The sequence below is a fragment of the Neoarius graeffei genome, chromosome 11 (genome assembly GCF_027579695.1).
Source record: "Neoarius graeffei isolate fNeoGra1 chromosome 11, fNeoGra1.pri, whole genome shotgun sequence".
Taxonomy (NCBI): Eukaryota; Metazoa; Chordata; class Actinopteri; order Siluriformes; family Ariidae; genus Neoarius; species Neoarius graeffei.
This window is the reverse complement of record NC_083579.1, coordinates 2,504,631-2,523,642: the sequence shown is the minus strand read 5'-3', so window position 1 is coordinate 2,523,642 and position 19,012 is coordinate 2,504,631. Positions and strand designations below refer to the sequence as shown.

At 41.4% G+C, this 19,012-nt stretch overlaps 1 protein-coding gene across 5 annotated transcripts in view; it reads right to left on the bottom strand.

Annotated features, from left to right (window-relative positions):
* The window catches only part of LOC132894034 (solute carrier family 22 member 7-like), a 41,077-nt gene extending 29,332 nt beyond the window's left edge, over window positions 1-11,745 (bottom strand). For 2 of the 5 annotated variants that reach the window (XM_060933256.1, XM_060933254.1), the window contains exons 1-2: window positions 11,568-11,745; window positions 7,903-8,029 (exon numbers count right to left, since the gene is read on the bottom strand). Coding sequence is in view for 4 of the 5 variants with exons in the window: in XM_060933254.1 (XP_060789237.1) it covers window positions 7,903-7,931 (29 nt within the window). In the remaining variant the exon portion in view is untranslated. Of the gene's footprint in view, window positions 1-7,902; window positions 8,030-8,301; window positions 8,385-11,547 lie in introns of those variants that run through there. The other 3 variants (XM_060933252.1, XM_060933253.1, XM_060933255.1) reach the window with 3 other exon arrangements.
* Window positions 11,746-19,012: the final 7,267 nt, after the last annotated feature.

The following is a 19,012-nucleotide window of genomic DNA, read 5'->3' as shown; positions in this document are numbered from 1 at the left end:
GTCAACCTGTTCCAGCATGACGATGATGATGCACCTGCACACAAAGCACAGGAGCTCCATGAAGACATGGAGTGGAAGAAATCGAGGGTTCTGCACAGAGCCCTGACTGAACTCAACCCCACTGAACACCTTTGGGATGAACTGGAGCCGCTACATCCCAAGATCAGTGTCTGATCTCGATAATGCCGAATACAAATCCCACCCCAAATTTCTAGTGGAAAGCCTTCGCAGAAGAGAAGAGTGGAGCAGAGAATAACAGGAAAAGAAAGAAATCTGGAATGAGATGTTCCTGATGGTCAGGGTGCACATACTTTTGGCCATATAGTGTCTTTAATAAAGGAGTTAAAGTTTAGTTTGTGGTGGTGTGACCAAAGAGGACTTCTTTCTCCAAGAAATAAGTTATTTAAGAAATGCACTGTACTATAATCTTATTTTCTATTCTGTTAAAACTCTATTCCGGCTGTATTCTATAAGATTGATTGAAAATCCTCTTTTCATGTTCCCTTATTTGGTCATTTGATACATCAGTAATAAATTAATTTTGGGATAATATGGATGTGATTATGGAAAATCACATGTTCTGACTGGTTGAGAGATTCAGACTATTTATTTCTCGATAATCCCCTCGAGCGACTCGGCAAAACGGCTCCAATCGCTTCGTCACCGTAAGTGAGGAAGAATTACAGATGATGAAAGAAAACGCTGTTCCTGAAAGCACTAAAGACGCTCTGAAGTTTGGTCTAAAGCTATTCAAAGGGAGGCGGAGCTGGGATTTATTTTACGTGACTCGGCGCAGATCAGTGAGACGAGTCTGCGCCGCAAAGTTATTACACTGACATGAAGATTGAAATAAGGTTTTTTTGGAAATTATTTTTTTCAAATAATCACCTGTGTATTTACACTGAAACAGTTATCCGCCTCAGACTCCGTGAAGATCAGCGCCTTAACTTCGTCTCGATTATCATTCACAGATATTCACTTTATCTTCAGAGAATCATTTTTAAATACAATAAGTCATTGATGTCAGAGTGCTTTTGGTACTTTCCTCTGAAAAGAGAGAGAGAGTGAGCAACACAGCGTCCATTTTATATTTGTTTGATTTATTGTATATAAACGGATCGTGGACATGGAACGACTGCAGAGAGAGAGAGAGAGAGAGACTGCACTCATTTACATCCTGTAATAACTGTAGAACGTAAACATTTACACACAGCTACTGGATTATAAATCTAAACATTTCCACACTTTAATATCACTTCAGTAGGTTTTATCTGTCTTACTGGCTATATTAGCCTAGCCTGGGCCCGCCCATCCTAAGCGTGACGCAACACGAGGGCCTGTTGCGAACTTAGTCTGGCCAGGCAAGCTATCTCCAGCTCTTCCAAGCTCCCGAAAAATCGGGAACCAATCAACTTTGAGCATCTCCAACGGCCCTGGGTAGAGGCATGTTCAAGGCACTGACGTAGTAGAACTGCGACCGGAAGCCATAGATTGTTTACAGAATCTATGCCGGAAGCGCTTCATTCACTAGAAACATTACGAACGTGGAGCAGCGGCAAGCCTTTGACACAGCGGTAGATGCTGTATTGAAAGCATTCAACGGGAAGTTCTGATTGAAAACGGAGCAAAGAGCAGCCCTGGAGGTATTTATCTTCTTCCTGTTACTCAAGCAGTTTCCGTCGCGTCACATACGTCAGAGGAAAGAGTGATGTGATTGGTTTAAGCTTCGTCACAGCCAGGGCTCGAAATTAACTTTTTTTCTTTGTGTCCCCCAGTGGTCCCGAATTCTGTGTTGTATTGTCCCGAATGGAAGCAATAGTGTCCCCATTTTGTTCCTCTCTGAAATAACCAGTGGTTAATATTATCATATGAAGTTACTATTATATTTGTAACTATGCGATTTTGAACCCTTTATATCATTTTTACAATAAGTCACAAGACACAAGCGACACATGTCCTATACATCATCTACTTCAAAATTACAGTTATTGCATTTTCAGTTTATTAAACTTTGGCGATCTCACTGTATGAATAGATACCCGTTTATTTAAAGGGGCCAACTAGCTCATTCAGAAAATGTTTCAACTCCCTACATCTGCAGTACACTTTAGTTGAAAATAAGACCCCTTTTATGTTCATTTCATCTACTTATACCTTGAATATCTGTTGGCACTTATAAGGCCAACTTATAATTTTCACCATTACCGTTATCCATTTTGATGAACTTTCCGTTATCCATTACCGTTATCCAGTTTTTATGAACTTGCCGTTATCCATTTTGATGAACTTTCCGTTATCCATTTTGATGAACTTTCCGTTATCCATTTTATGAACTTTCCGTTATCCATTTTGATGAACTTTCCGTTATCCATTTTATGAACTTTCCGTTATCCATTTTATGAACTTTCCGTTATCCATTTTATGAACTTTCCGTTATCCATTTTGATGAACTTTCCGTTATCCATTTTGATGAACTTTCCGTTATCCATTTTGATGAACTTTCCGTTATCCATTTTGATGAACTTTCCGTTATCCATTTTGATGAACTTTCCGTTATCCATTTTGATGAACTTTCCGTTATCCATTTTATGAACTTTCCGTTATCCATTTTGATGAACTTTCCGTTATCCATTTTGATGAACTTTCCGTTATCCATTTTGATGAACTTTCCGTTATCCATTTTATGAACTTTCCGTTATCCATTACCGTTATCCATTTTTATGAACTTTCCGTTATCCATTACCGTTATCCATTTTTATGAACTTTCCGTTATCCATTACCGTTATCCATTTTTATGAACTTTCCGTTATCCATTTTTATGAACTTTCCGTTATCCATTTTATGAACTTTCCGTTATCCATTTTTATGAACTTTCCGTTATCCATGACCGTTATCCATTTTTATGAACTTTCCGTTATCCATTACCGTTATCCATTTTTATGAACTTTCCGTTATCCATTTTATGAACTTTCCGTTATCCATTTTATGAACTTTCCGTTATCCATTTTTATGAACTTTCCGTTATCCATTTTATGAACTTTCCGTTATCCATTTTATGAACTTTCCGTTATCCATTTTTATGAACTTTCCGTTATCCATGACCGTTATCCATTTTTATGAACTTTCCGTTATCCATTACCGTTATCCATTTTTATGAACTTTCCGTTATCCATTACCGTTATCCATTTTTATGAACTTTCCGTTATCCATTTTATGAACTTTCCGTTATCCATTTTATGAACTTTCCGTTATCCATTTTTATGAACTTTCCGTTATCCATTTTATGAACTTTCCGTTATCCATGACCGTTATCCATTTTTATGAACTTTCCGTTATCCATTACCGTTATCCATTTTATGAACTTTCCGTTATCCATTTTATGAACTTTCCGTTATCCATTTTTATGAACTTTCCGTTATCCATTTTTATGAACTTTCCGTTATCCATTACCGTTATCCATTTTTATGAACTTTCCGTTATCCATTTTATGAACTTTCCGTTATCCATTTTATGAACTTTCCGTTATCCATTTTATGAACTTTCCGTTATCCATGACCGTTATCCATTTTTATGAACTTTCCGTTATCCATTACCGTTATCCATTTTATGAACTTTCCGTTATCCATTTTTATGAACTTTCCGTTATCCATTTTATGAACTTTCCGTTATCCATTTTTATGAACTTTCCGTTATCCATTACCGTTATCCATTTTTATGAACTTTCCGTTATCCATTACCGTTATCCATTTTTATGAACTTTCCGTTATCCATTACCGTTATCCATTTTATGAACTTTCCGTTATCCATTTTATGAACTTTCCGTTATCCATTTTTATGAACTTTCGCTGCAAATGTTAGCAACATCAGCATAGTGGCAGGTCCGAGCCTAGTTGTGCTGCTGACTGACTAAACTTTCTGAACTAGAAAGACACCAAGAAAACTCACTTATTCTGTTGAACGGTATCTTCCGTCAATATCATCCACATCATTCCTGTTGTATTTTATAACGTGTCTAACAGTGTTCATTAAGTTCATTCAGTTGCTAGCGTTGCCTGCAGACCAGGCGATGACACTTTGGATCCTGAAGGTCCCGGAGACGTTATGTCTGGGCTTTCAGTTTCTTCCCCGCGGTCGGTCCGCTTCAACCACTTCAGCATTTTTGTTCTGGCAAGAGTCGGCGCAGCGTGTGCGGTAGCAATTCCATTCCAAGTCCATATAACGCGGACTCCGGCCGAAGATTCTAGAACAGAATGCGCTGCTCTGTAGCCTACGGATGCAGGTGCATCGAAAGTGTAGCTACTATGTATTTTTCGCTGTAAACGTTTTAAAATTAAAATTGACAAATTAGGTGAATGTCTACGTATGTGTTACGGCTTTGTAAATAATATTAGTGTAGAACTTTTTTTCTAGATCTATTTTTTTTCCATTGTCCCGGGATTGCCCCAGATATGATAATTTTGTGTCCCGATGACATTTTTTATGGTCCCTGGGACATCGGGACACCGTTAGTTTCGAGCGCTGGTCACAGCCTTTTCTGGCTTCGACCAGTAGCAAACTGAGGCATTTCAGGGAGGCGGGTCAACCACGCGCTTTGGGAAACGGTTGGGCTGAATATCTTTGCCAGACCAAATGCTCGCAGAGCTTTGAAGACTAATTAGCCAGACTAATATTAGCCCCCATGTACAACCTTTTTTTTTTAAATGATAAATTCTCGTATTTGTTTATGGGTATTTAATATTTAAGGATTTGTAGAATTAATTTATATAACTATAGAACACTTCTATTGCTCTTTACATTCTATTCTACTGAACCACTTCCACTATGCATACTGCCGACAACATGTGATCATCTCACAATCGTCTTCTGTGAAGAAGCCTTTGTCACACATACACTCGAGCACAGACTGAAGCGCACAGTGAAACGTCTCCTCCGTCTCGTCTCCTCTACCCAGGGAGCAGTTGGGGTTCAGTGCCTCGCTCAAGGGCACTTCAGCCAAACCTCAGCCCGAGGCCGCCTCATGTTAACCTAACCTGCATGTCTTTGGACTGTGGGGGAAACCGGAGCACCCAGAGGAAACCCACGCGGACACGGGGAGAACATGCAAACTCCACACAGAAAGGCCCTCGCCGGCCCCGGGGCTCGAACCCAGGACCTTCTTGCTGTGAGGCCACAGTGTGAACTTATTGCATTTGTGTGTAATATTACAAGCTGCTGGATGCCTTAATTTCCTTCGGGATGAATAAACTATCTATTCGTCTACCTATCTAATGGAATTAGCACACAGACATCTTATCCTCCATCAGTCACTCTGGGGTTTCTGTGATAAAGTTATTTTTCTTCTTTCCACTTGCTCACGCTCTTCTGCAGGGTTCAGATTTATCAGTGTGGAATGCATACAGTGGGGCAAAAAAGTATTTAGTCAGTCACCAATTGTGCAAGTTCTCCCACTTAAAAAGATGAGAGGCCTGTAATTTTCATCATAGGTACACTTCAACTATGAGAGACAGAATGGGGGGAAAGAATCCAGGAAATCACATTGTAGGATTTTTAAAGAATTTATTTGCAAATTATGGTGGAAAATAAGTATTTGGTCAATAACAAAAGTTCATCTCACTACTTTGTTATCTACCCTTTGTTGGCAATGACAGAGGTCAAACGTTTTCTGTAAGTCTTCACAAGGTTTTCACACACTGTTGCTGGTATTTTGGCCCATTCCTCCATGCAGATCTCCTCTAGAGCAGTGATGTTTTGGGGCTGTCGCTGGGCAACACGGACTTTCAACTCCCTCCAAAGATTTTCTATGGGGTTGAGATCTGGAGACTGGCTAGGCCACTCCAGGACCTTGAAATGCTTCTTACGAAGCCACTCCTTCGTTGCCCGGGCGGTGCGTTTGGGATCATTGTCATGCTGAAAGACCCAGCCACGTTTCATCTTCAATGGCCTTGCTGATGGAAGGAGGTTTTCACTCAAAATCTCACGATACATGGCCCCATTCATTCTTTCCTTTACACGGATCAGTCGTCCTGGTCCCTTTGCAGTAAAACAGCCCCAAAGCATGATGTTTCCACCCCCATGCTTCACAGTAGGTATGGTGTTCTTTGGATGCAACTCAGCATTCTTTCTCCTCCAAACACGACAAGTTGAGTTTTTACCAAAAAGTTCTATTTTGGTTTCATCTGACCATATGACATTCTCCCAATCCTCTTCTGGATCATCCAAACGCTCTCTAGCAAACTTCAGACGGGCCTGGACATGTACTGGCTTAAGCAGGGGGACACGTCTGGCACTGCAGGATTTGAGTCCCTGGCGGCGTAGTGTGTTACTGATGGTAGCCTTTGTTACTTTGGTCCCAGCTCTCTGCAGGTCATTCACTAGGTCCCCCCGTGTGGTTCTGGGATTTTTGCTCACCGTTCTTGTGATCATTTTGACCCCACGGGGTGAGATCTTGCGTGGAGCCCCAGATCGAGGGAGATTATCAGTGGTCTTGTATGTCTTCCATTTTCTAATAATTGCTCCCACAGTTGATTTCTTCACACCAAGCTGCTTACCTATTGCAGATTCAGTCTTCCCAGCCTGGTGCAGGTCTACAATTTTGTTTCTGGTGTCCTTTGACAGCTCTTTGGTCTTGGCCATAGTAGAGTTTGTAGGTGACCAAATACTTATTTTACCGAGGAATTTACCAGTTAATTCATTAAAAATCCTACAATGTGATTTCCTGGATTCTTTCCCCCATTCTGTCTCTCATAGTTGAAGTGTACCTATGATGAAAATTACAGGCCTCTCTCATCTTTTTAAGTGGGAGAACTTGCACAATTGGTGGCTGACTAAATACTTTTTTGCCCCACTGTAACTTCTTAAAAAAAAAAAAAAAGGTATAATATTAAACAAACACCACCTACATAAACACCCTCCTTCCATACAACTTTTATATACTAATTTATGTATTTATAAGTACTGTATATAGAGAATACATTCAAATTATTTAAAGAATATCCTTTAAGCTCAACTCGATTCTAGAGTTCATCCTCGGAAAGCAGCAGGAGCTCTTTATTTTCTCGAGCCGTCGCTCCGCATTAAGTTCATAACCAGTGTTTTACTGCAGGAGGTCCAGATGTCTGCTGTGAACATCTGCACAAACAATTTCACATTTAACCTTTAAATTAAACCATCGGAAAACATGCCTTCACAGCAAAAACAGTTCTATATTTCCTATACGACTGTGGAATCGCAAAGTTTGTTTGTTTTTTGTTAGATAAATATTCTGTTTAACAAATTAACTGACTGGAGTCCAGTAATTTCACCATTCCGTTTATGGTGTGTGAAAATCCACCATCAATGGAGTGAAACTCGCAGACACATGCTGAATAATCTTACATAGAAGCTGTTGATGGTTTACTCGGATCACAGGTTTACTCATTTAACTTCGTGCTGGTGAAATGCACGACTACTCTGATCACCATCCTGATGAAATGTTCTTCCTCTTGTTCTCGTTATCTAAAAACCAGTGTGTAAAATGTTTAAACTGTCTCTCGAACACAGTGCCTCAGTCCGGTTTTATCGGTTTCCGAGGTTCTGGAACTTTGAACTACAGAAATGCTGAGACTGGAACCTTTCTGAAATCTTGACGCATTTTTATGGAAATCAGCAAATCAAATCCTGCAAAAGGCATGCTTCATTTAGCCATTATTATTATAATACTGTTCATGTTTGTTTAAGGGTTTGGAGTTTGTGTGTTTAATTTTGGAAATGCGCTGCAGATTGATTGAGTCACAGTACAGTAGAAGAGGAGAGAGAACACGAGCGAGTGGTGAAGCATGTAGAAACGTGATGTGATGCACTTTGTGGTTCTGTAATCTCATTCAGTGCTGTGGGTGCCAGATCTGCAGAAAAGTGTTTACTCACCTGTTTTTAGCGTTTCTTGTCTGTAGCATTCAGTAGGAGATCTGCTCCTTAAACACCGGACGTGAACTTTATCAGTCGTCCTCTTTATCCTCTGTTTCGTCTCTGCTCCAGTCTCCACCACTCAGCTCTTACAGATTTGAATATTCAAATTGCACCATTTTACACACTAATATGCATACAGTCCATCTGCATTATTTCCTTCTTGTGTGGTTTTGTATGTGTGCCTCTCTTTCAATACATTTTATTACTTACACACACACACACACACACACACACTCTAGGGGTGCAATGATTAGTTGACTAAAATCGATGACCAAATTAGTTACATCTCATTCAGAGTGACGTACAACAAGCATAGACACACCCCCAGCGCCTGGGGAGCAGTTGGGGATTAGGTACCTTGCTCAAGGGCACTTCAGCCATGGATTTTCCTGCTGCTCCAGGGAATCAAACCGGCAACCCTTTGGTCCCAAGGCTGCTTCTCTAACCTTTTAGTTCATGAATGCCCCCAAATTAATTGATTAGTTTGTGACATCACCACACCACATCACATCATATCACATCTTATCCAGAGGGATGTACAACATACCCAGACATTTTGGCCCCAAAGCTGCTTCTCCAACCATGAACTAGTAACGAGGAATGCTTTGACATTACCGCTTACTGGAGAGAAGCTAACAAAAGCACAATGGCAGCTTCAAAAACAAGAACCTCCAAAGTGAAGGAGCATTTCACACTGAACTCTGGGGGGAGGCTGTGAATTGGACAGTTTGTAAAGCTGACCCAAGCTGGCATGGAAGAAAAGAAAGAAAGCACAACTTTATTCATCACACACTTGGGAAATTCTTCTCTCTGCATTTAACCCATCTGAAGCAGTGAACACACACACACACACACACACACAGAGCAGTGGGCAGCCATGCTAACAGCACCCAGGGAGCAGTTGGGAGTTAGGTGCCTCACTCAAGGCCGTCCCATATGAACCTAACCGCATGTCTTTGGACTGTGGAAGAAACCCAGACAGACATGGGGAGAACATGCAAACTCCATACAGAAAGGCCCTCGCCGGCCGCGATCCCAGAACCTTCTTGCTGTGAGGCAAGTGCTAACCACTAACACCACATCCTGTACGCTGGAGCACGTGATGAACAGCAAGCAGGTCGACTCGCTGGATGAAGAGTCATCTCAGGAAGTTAGTTAATGTTAAAAGCCAGCTTACAGGCTTCATGTTACATTTATGTGAAATGCAGATTCTCCTGAATTGTTGATGGAACAAAGAAGCAAGTCCTCCAGCTCTTACATTAGAGGGCGCCACAGCAGGTAACAACCCTCCAGCTCCACACATCCTCTTTCACCACATCCATACAGATCATCTTTACTCTTCCTTCTCCAGAATTATCCCCCCCCCAGTATACCAGGAGTCTCTCCTCTGTTCGTCTCCAAACCATCTCAGCTTCACTGTCTCCAGGCGCCCCTGCGTGTCCGGTCACACACTCACACCTCAGCACTCCCAACCAGAGCATCATCATCACTCCCAACCAGGACCTCAGCATCATCACTCCCAACCAGAGCATCATCATCACTCCCAACCAGAGCATCATCATCACCACTCCCAACCAGAGCATCATCATCATCACTCCCAACCAGGACCTCATCATCATCATCATCATCACTCCCAACCAGGACCTCATCATCATCATCATCATCACTCCCAACCAGGACCTCATCATCATCATCATCATCACTCCCAACCAGGACCTCATCATCATCATCACTCCCAACCAGGACCTCATCATCATCATCATCACTCCCAACCAGGACCTCATCATCATCATCATCATCACTCCCAACCAGGACCTCATCATCATCATCATCATCACTCCCAACCAGGACCTCATCATCATCATCATCATCATCACTCCCAACCAGGACCTCATCATCATCATCATCATCACTCCCAACCAGGACCTCATCATCATCATCATCATCACTCCCAACCAGGACCTCCTCCTCCTCATCATCATCATCATCATCACTCCCAACCAGGACCTCCTCATCATCATCACCATCACTCCCAACCAGAGCATCATCATCATCATCATCATCACTCCCAACCAGAGCATCATCACTCCCAACCAGGACCTCATCATCATCATCACTCCCAACCAGGACCTCATCATCATCATCACTCCCAACCAGGACCTCATCATCATCATCACTCCCAACCAGGACCTCATCATCATCATCACTCCCAACCAGGACCTCATCATCATCATCATCATCATCATTCCCAACCAGAGCATCATCACTCCCAACCAGGACCTCATCATCATCATCATCATCACTCCCAACCAGGACCTCATCATCATCATCATCACTCCCAACCAGGACCTCATCATCACTCCCAACCAGGACCTCATCATCATCATCATCACTCCCAACCAGGACCTCATCATCATCATCATCACTCCCAACCAGGACCTCATCATCATCATCATCATCACTCCCAACCAGGACCTCATCATCATCATCATCACTCCCAACCAGGACCTCATCATCATCATCATCATCATCACTCCCAACCAGGACCTCATCATCATCATCATCATCATCACTCCCAACCAGGACCTCATCATCATCATCATCATCATCACTCCCAACCAGGACCTCATCATCATCATCATCATCACTCCCAACCAGGACCTCATCATCATCATCATCATCATCACTCCCAACCAGGACCTCATCATCATCATCATCATCATCACTCCCAACCAGGACCTCATCATCATCATCATCATCACTCCCAACCAGGACCTCATCATCATCACTCCCAACCAGGACCTCATCATCATCATCACTCCCAACCAGGACCTCATCATCATCATCATCATCATCACTCCCAACCAGGACCTCATCATCATCATCATCATCATCACTCCCAACCAGGACCTCATCATCATCATCATCATCATCATCACTCCCAACCAGGACCTCATCATCATCATCATCATCATCATCACTCCCAACCAGGACCTGATCATCTCCAGCTCCGCTGCCTCACACTCCGCTCTTTGTGTCTCCAAATCAGACAACATGGCTGAACAGGAAGAGGCGCGAGGAGCCGCCGATTCACCACCGGCCTGCTCACAGTCCGCGTGCTCGCACAAAACCGGCACCACAGCAGGAAGCAGCCGAACCGAGCCGAGCCGAGCCGAGGCTCCTCCTTCACTGCTCACTGTGTTCTTTATCACCATCCTACACACATTAACTCCATTTAAACCAAATAATGAGCTTCTGAAGTGCAGGGAACCCCTAACCCCCATCTCTCAAACACAAACACCCCATCCCATCGTTTATTTAGTTAAAATGCAGTAAATACAAAATACAGGATGAACGTGGCATAAAAACCAGCATTACACACACAGTGTGAACACTTGTTTCCATTGTGAGACTTAATCTCACACACACACACACACACACACACACACACACACACGGGGACTGGACCAAATAACCATCCCAAAGCTTCATCACACTCATCTCATCCAGATCAACATCATCCGCCATCAAGAAATACAAACATTCACATCGGCTGTTAGAATCTTCTCATTTATTGGTTAAAACTTTATAATAAAAACGAACCCATATCCAGCTTGACTCACCGCCATTCAACTCCACCGCCACTTCCGGCTTTCTGACTGTTATTCCACCACGCGCACAAGATCCCGATAATGACGTCACCCCCAGACCGATGGCGTTGTAGCGGTTCATGGTGCTGCTGGTGAACTGCACGCGCGTGACGCGCTGAAATAAACACCGGCACCGTTTTAACAACTTAAACCCCATCACCGGCAACCGGCACGCCACTTATCACGTGACAATAAAACGGTCCAATCAGCGGCCTCGGCGATTTAATCAACGCGTCCCGGGATGTGTGTTGAATTCAATCACAAGCCACAAATTCCACTAGTTCTGCCGACGATATAATAAATTTAACAACGTAAATAAAATATCCTGTTTTTCACTATGTCACACTCATGCTTACTAGAATATCTGTCCTTCATATTAAAAAAACAAACAAACACTCGAATCTGCGTATCCTAAACCGTGCGTGCGTGTGTGCCTATTACTGAGATCGGATGTTGCGAACAAGGGGTTGTGCGCATGCGCAACGCATCCTGACACAGCTTAGAGCTGGCAGGGTTTTTCACCAGCAAGTCCTTCTTTATTAGAAATTAAGTGGCAAACACAATTTCACACCACATAACTCACCTGTGTGGAACAACACATGCATTCTGTCTTCTAAAAATCCTGAATAGTGAGGTAAATAAAAGGAGTTTGGGCTGTAGCTGGTTGTTCCAGCAGGAGGCAAATGTACACTACCGTTCAAAAGTTTGGGGTCACCCAGACAATTTTGTGTTTTCCATGAAAAGTCACACTTTTATTTCCCACCATAAGTTGTAAAACGAATAGAAAATCTAGTCGAGACATTTTTCTGGCCATTTTGAGCATTTAATCGACCCCACAAATGTGATGCTCCAGAAACTCAATCTGCTCAAAGGAAGGTCAGTTTTATAGCTTCTCTAAAGAGCTCAACTGTTTTCAGCTGTGCTAACATGATTGTACAAGGGTTTTCTAATCATCCATTAGCCTTCTGAGGCAATGAGCAAACACATTGTACCATTAGAACACTGGAGTGAGAGTTGCTGGAAATGGGCCTCTATACACCTATGGAGATATTGCACCAAAAACCACACATTTGCAGCTAGAATAGTCATTTACCACATTAGCAATGTATAGAGTGGATTTCTGATTAGTTTAAAGTGATCTTCATTGAAAAGAACAGTGCTTTTCTTTCAAAAATAAGCACATTTCAAAGCGACCCCAAACTTTTGAACGGGAGTGTACTGTTAAGAGCTTTAATAAAATGATAGAAGCCACACCAGGATCAGTGGGACTGATGGTTAAAGAAGACATTTTGCCCTCTGGACTGAGACAGCTCTCCAGCCAGAGCAGGAACTGATGTGTGACAAGTCAAATAAAAGCACACAGAGTTATGAGAAACATTCTGTCAAACGAATATTATCTTAACCTAGTAACCAGAAACTGAATGAACATGAGCCTGAGGAGGCCAAAACAGTGAGGAGAAGAAGATAGAGCTCGTTTCCTGTCCCTCCCAAAATGAAAGAACTTCAAGGTTCTGAATGAGATGTTTACCCAGTGAACAAATTCTTAAGAGAAAGGTTTAACCTCAATGTCAACAGTTCTGTATTCTGTGGAAAATTATATTGAAAGCTTGGATCGTTTATTTTTTCATGGTGAATAAGTATGCGTAGGTATTTTGGAGTGATATGTGGAGCTGGAGTTTGTCCAGAAGGGTTGAACTAACACCTTTAACTGAGAACGTTATTAAGTTTGGTACTGAAGGTCGAATTGATAACGTATGATCTAGGAATGTCTACCGCCTAAGAGATCCTGCCTCGCACACAGCTGCTCAGAGAGGTTTCTCAGTTTACTGTAAGACAAACAAGACGATATAGTCACATTCAAGAGTGTGTTAGAGCTCTGTGATTAGATGATGATGATGAGATTGACAAAGCTAAGTTATCTGTGCATGACAGAGTAATGTAAACAGGTGATGAAGCATTACATCACTGGTTTAGATGACACTACTGTATGAAAGGAGACATTATCTACCATTACATCACTCGTCAGGATCATCGTCTTATGAAAAGAAGACATACGTTACTGATCAACATCACCTTCATTAAGCAGAGAGCAGAATGTGTGAGCGAAGATAAATCTCAAGGATTTAACTAACTAAAACAAGTAGCAATCAGGACCGCCTGTATTAATTTCAAGCACGCCAAACAGATATCTCTGTCAGGTATCTACCTCTGTTCGAAACCAAAATATGGACTTTACTTATAATGTTTTACTGTTATCAGGGAAGTTTTTTTCTACATAAATGTAGATACAGGAAGACTAAACAGTAAGATTATCTTATACCTCAAGATTACTGTTTAGAGCATCATAATGTGTACGGATTTCTGTTTCTGTGGCCACGGTTATCTTTGTGTCAAGGTCAGACTGTGGAATGCATCTTTGTTAGCCAGTTTAGAAAGTTAGTACTTGCTCATTTCAATATTTTAAGGGCCTCACACACACACACACACACACACACACACACACACACACACACACAGATACAACTGCATGAGTTTGCTACAAATATTTTCCTAAGATCATGCAGAAATTATGTTGTATTTAGCCTGAATGTATAATCTTTTACAACCCCGATTCCAAAAAAGTCGGGACAAAGTACAAATTGTAAATAGAAACGGAATGCAATAATTTACAAATCTCAAAAACTGATATTGTATTCACAATAGAACATAGACAACATATCAAATGTCGAAAGTGAGATATTTTGAAATTTCATGCCAAATATTAGATTAGATTAGATTAGATTAGATTAGATTAGATGAGATAAAACTTTATTGATCCCTTTGGGAGGGTTCCCTCAGGGAAATTAAGATTCCAGCAGCATCATTACAGATAAACAGAGAAAAGAAATAGAGAAAAACTTCTAGATAAATTAAAATAAATTAAGTATTTACATATAAATATAAAAAGGATAAGATATGGGGAAGAGAGGAAGGGGGGGAGAAGTGGGGTTAGGGTAAGTGTGTGTGTGGGGGGGGAAGCAGGAAAGATATTGCACTTTATATTGCACATTGTCCGGTATTGCTTATTGTCAGGCTAGGCTACTGCTCCTTCCCGTCCTCTGTCCTCCTGTTCCCCCTCCTCCCCCCCCAGAGAGGAGTTGTACAGTCTGATGGCGTGAGGGACAAAGGAGTTTTTGAGTCTGTTCGTCCTGCACTTGGGAAGGAGCATTCTGTCACTGAACAGGCTCCTCTGGTTGCTGATGACGGTGTGCAGAGGGTGACTGGCATCATCCATGATGTTCAATAGTTTGTCCATAGACATTATATTGGCTCATTTGAAATTTCATGACAGCAGCACATCTCAAAAAAGTTGGGACAGGGGCAATAAGAGGCTGGAAAAGCTAAAGGTACAAAAAAGGAACAGCTGGAGGACCAAATTGCAACTCATTAGGTCAATTGGCAATAGGTCATTAACATGACTGGGTATAAAAAGAGCATCTTGGAGTGGCAGCGGCTCTCAGAAGTAAAGATGGGAAGAGGATCACCAATCCCCCTAATTCTGCACCGACAAATAGTGGAGCAATATCAGAAAGGAGTTCGACAGTGTAAAATTGCAAAGAGTTTGAACATATCATCATCTACAGTGCATAATATCATCAAAAGATTCAGAGAATCTGGAAGAATCTCTGTGCGTAAGGGTCAAGGCCGGAAAACCATACCGGGTGCCCGTGATCTTCGGGCCCTTAGACGGCACTGCATCACATACAGGCATGCTTCTGTATTGGAAATCACAAAATGGGCTCAGGAATATTTCCAGAGAACATTATCTGTGAACACAATTCACCGTGTCATCCGCCGTTGCCAGCTAAAACTCTATAGTTCAAAGAAGAAGCCGTATCTAAACACGATCCAGAAGCGCAGACGTCTTCTCTGGGCCAAGGCTCATTTAAAATGGACTGTGGCAAAGTGGAAAACTGTTCTGTGGTCAGACGAATCAAAATTTGAAGTTCTTTATGGAAATCAGGGACGCCGTGTCATTCGGACTAAAGAGGAGAAGGACGACCCGAGTTGTTATCAGCGCTCAGTTCAGAAGCCTGCATCTCTGATGGTATGGGGTTGCATTAGTGCGTGTGGCATGGGCAGCTTACACATCTGGAAAGACACCATCAATGCTGAAAGGTATATCCAGGTTCTAGAGCAACATATGCTCCCATCCAGACGACGTCTCTTTCAGGGAAGACCTTGCATTTTCCAACATGACAATGCCAAACCACATACTGCATCAATTACAGCATCATGGCTGCGTAGAAGAAGGGTCCGGGTACTGAACTGGCCAGCGGCAAGTCCAGATCTTTCACCCATAGAAAACATTTGGCGCATCATAAAACGGAAGATACGACAAAAAAGACCTAAGACAGTTGAGCAACTAGAATCCTACATTAGACAAGAATGGGTTAACATTCCTCTCCCTAAACTTGAGCAACTTGTCTCCTCAGTCCCCAGACGTTTACAGACTGTTGTAAAGAGAAAAGGGGATGTCTCACAGTGGGAAATATGGCCTTGTCCCAACTTTTTTGAGATGTGTTGTTGTCATGAAATTTAAAATCACTTAATTTTTCTCTTTAAATGATACATTTTCTCAGTTTAAACATTTGATATGTCATCTATGTTCTATTCTGAATAAAATATGGAATTTTGAAACTTCCACATCATTGCATTCCGTTTTTATTTACAATTTGTACTTTGTCCCAACTTTTTTGGAATCGGGGTTGTACTTGGGAGGTTTTCTGACACTAAGCTCCATTAAGCTGAGCCTAAGAACAACCGTTTAGAGGATCTTGTATGTGACCATCTTGTGTTCCTTCATCACTGATTGTTATCATTGTAAGGGCAGTAAGTGTTAGGTTTTGATCTGTCTGTACTGAAGGAGGTCAAAATGACAAAGTATAATCCATGAACGTAGACCCCTGCCACCTCAGATATTCTGCCACATGGATATGAAGAAAGATTTTCATAACATGTACACTCAAGCGCAGCAAAATTCTTCCTCTGCATTTAACCCATCTGAAGCAGTGAACATACACATGCACACACAAGTGAGCAATGGGCAGCTATGCTACAGCGCCCAGGGAGCAGCTGGGGGTTCGGTGCCTTGCTCAAGGTCACTTCAGCCATGATTCAGAGGGAGGGGAAAGTGCTGTTCATTCACTCAACTCCCGTCATATTTTTCCTGCCGGTCCCAGGAATCGAACCAGCGAACCTTTGGGCCCAAGGCTGCTTCTCTAACCTTCAGGCCATGGGAGCAAACACATACTGTAGCTGATACACACACAGCTGTTCAGGGATGTTTCTCCTGGATATCTGTGAGACAGAATCTCTTAGGCAGCTTGGGTCTACATTCCTAGATTATACTTTGTCAATTCGACCTCCTTCGGTACAGACAGATCCAAACCTAACACTTAGCGTGATAAACTCCTGGCTAAGTCTCTGAAGCTGATGGATAGTTGGAATGCCCTTAAGCTCTGCTCTTTGCTTGAGAGGTTTAAGTTGATTTGAGAGATGCCCATTTTATTTATTTATTATTTTGTGTAGATGTATTGTTTTCTCTTTCTCTAATGTAGATTTGTATGATCTCTTTGTATATATCTGTCTGTATATATATGTTTATCTCATTTATGTTGCTTTGTAATTGTAATCTTTATTGTATATTATTGTATATTTAGCCTGTTTTGTTCAACCTCTAGCAGAAATTCGTTGCTGGAATTTGAAAAGTGCCTTTTTGTTTGTAATTTTGCATGTTAGTTAGTTAATAATAAAAAAGAAGAGGAGAGTTTTGACAGGGCCATGGAAGGTTGTAGGAAGACGCAAGGATTGCTCAAGCAAAGGAGTGCGCAACGTTACTTCCTGGCTGTGCAAGGCCTGTGATGTGCCCAGATACACAGATACGGACACAGATACAGCGTCTTGCAAAAGTATTCATCCCCCTTGGTGTTTGTCCTGCTTTGTCACATTCATACATGTCAACCTATACGGAATGTCCGTATTTTATACAGATTTGATTCAATACACGTAGTATACGGGCGTACAAATAAAGTTATACGGATTCTTTAAAAAAAAAATCAATATTTATTTAGAGCTATAATCAATTCCCATGATGATAAAAGAGCGCATAACATTTACAAACGTACTGTACACCACAGACAGCCAGTAAAGAGTCTTATGAAATCGCACGTTATCTTGTGGTAGCGAGACTTCGTTCCACTTCTGATCATGCGCACACCGCATTGCGAGAATCCCGCCAACCGGGAAGTAACATTTTGTTTGAAACGCGTATTTCCACCTGAGCGACTTTCACTAGCGACTGAAAAGATTCTGAATGGGCGCTTCGGCAAGATCAACACAGACGCTTGCTGTGACATGCAGCCTCGTGAGGTATTGGTGCAGAGCGCTAAAAAAGCTGTCATGGAGTACAATTCAGAACATTAGAGTGACACTTTGTGTTTCTGTCAAACATTGGAGCTTTGTATTCATTCTGAAGGTTTATTGTTATTAATATTGAATAAAAAGTAACTTGGATATATCATTGTTAATTATCATTCAAATTTTAGTTAAATTATTTGGGTGGTTCTCCACTATAGTTGCAAATTGGGATATGGACCTTGAGCAAACTGATAAGTTCATAAGGCAGAATTCTGGTAGCCAATTTTGGCGTTTTATCAAAGTATCTTCTTATTGCTCGATATGGCAAAATTCGAGGTCAAAGGTCAAGGTCATTTCAAGGTCAAGGTTGCCCTTGTCTCTGTCAGTACACAAACAGGTCTCTGAAATGCCTAATAAATCCATAATCTCTGACCAAAATCAAAATCTAATTGACCCCAATTACAAATCTGGGCCTTATTATAAATAATTCTATTTGAAAATGTATATTTATCACAATAGAACAATAAATATATGTATTAAAAGGGTGCAGTGTTTGTGTACTGACAGCATGTTTGTGTACTGACATGTTCAAAAATAAGACAACGAAGTTGATTATTTGAGCAGAACAGTAATAGATTTAATTTTTGAACCTCAAAAATGGCAACAACATTAACCATGTGTTAACAAAATTAGGAACAAAACATATAAGAACCTAAGGCAACATTTCATGACACCAATTACAACCCCGTTTCCAAAAAAGTTGGGACAAAGTACAAATTGTAAATAAAAACACAATGCAATAATTTACAAATCTCAAAAACTGATATTGTATTCACAATAGAACATAGACAACATATCAAATGTCGAAAGTGAGACATTTTGAAATTTCATGCTAAATATTGGCTCATTTGAAATTTCATGACAGCAACACATCTCAAAAAAGTTGGGACAGGGGCAATAAGAGGCTGGAAAAGTTAAAGGTACAAAAAAGGAACAGCTGGAGGACCAAATTGCAACTC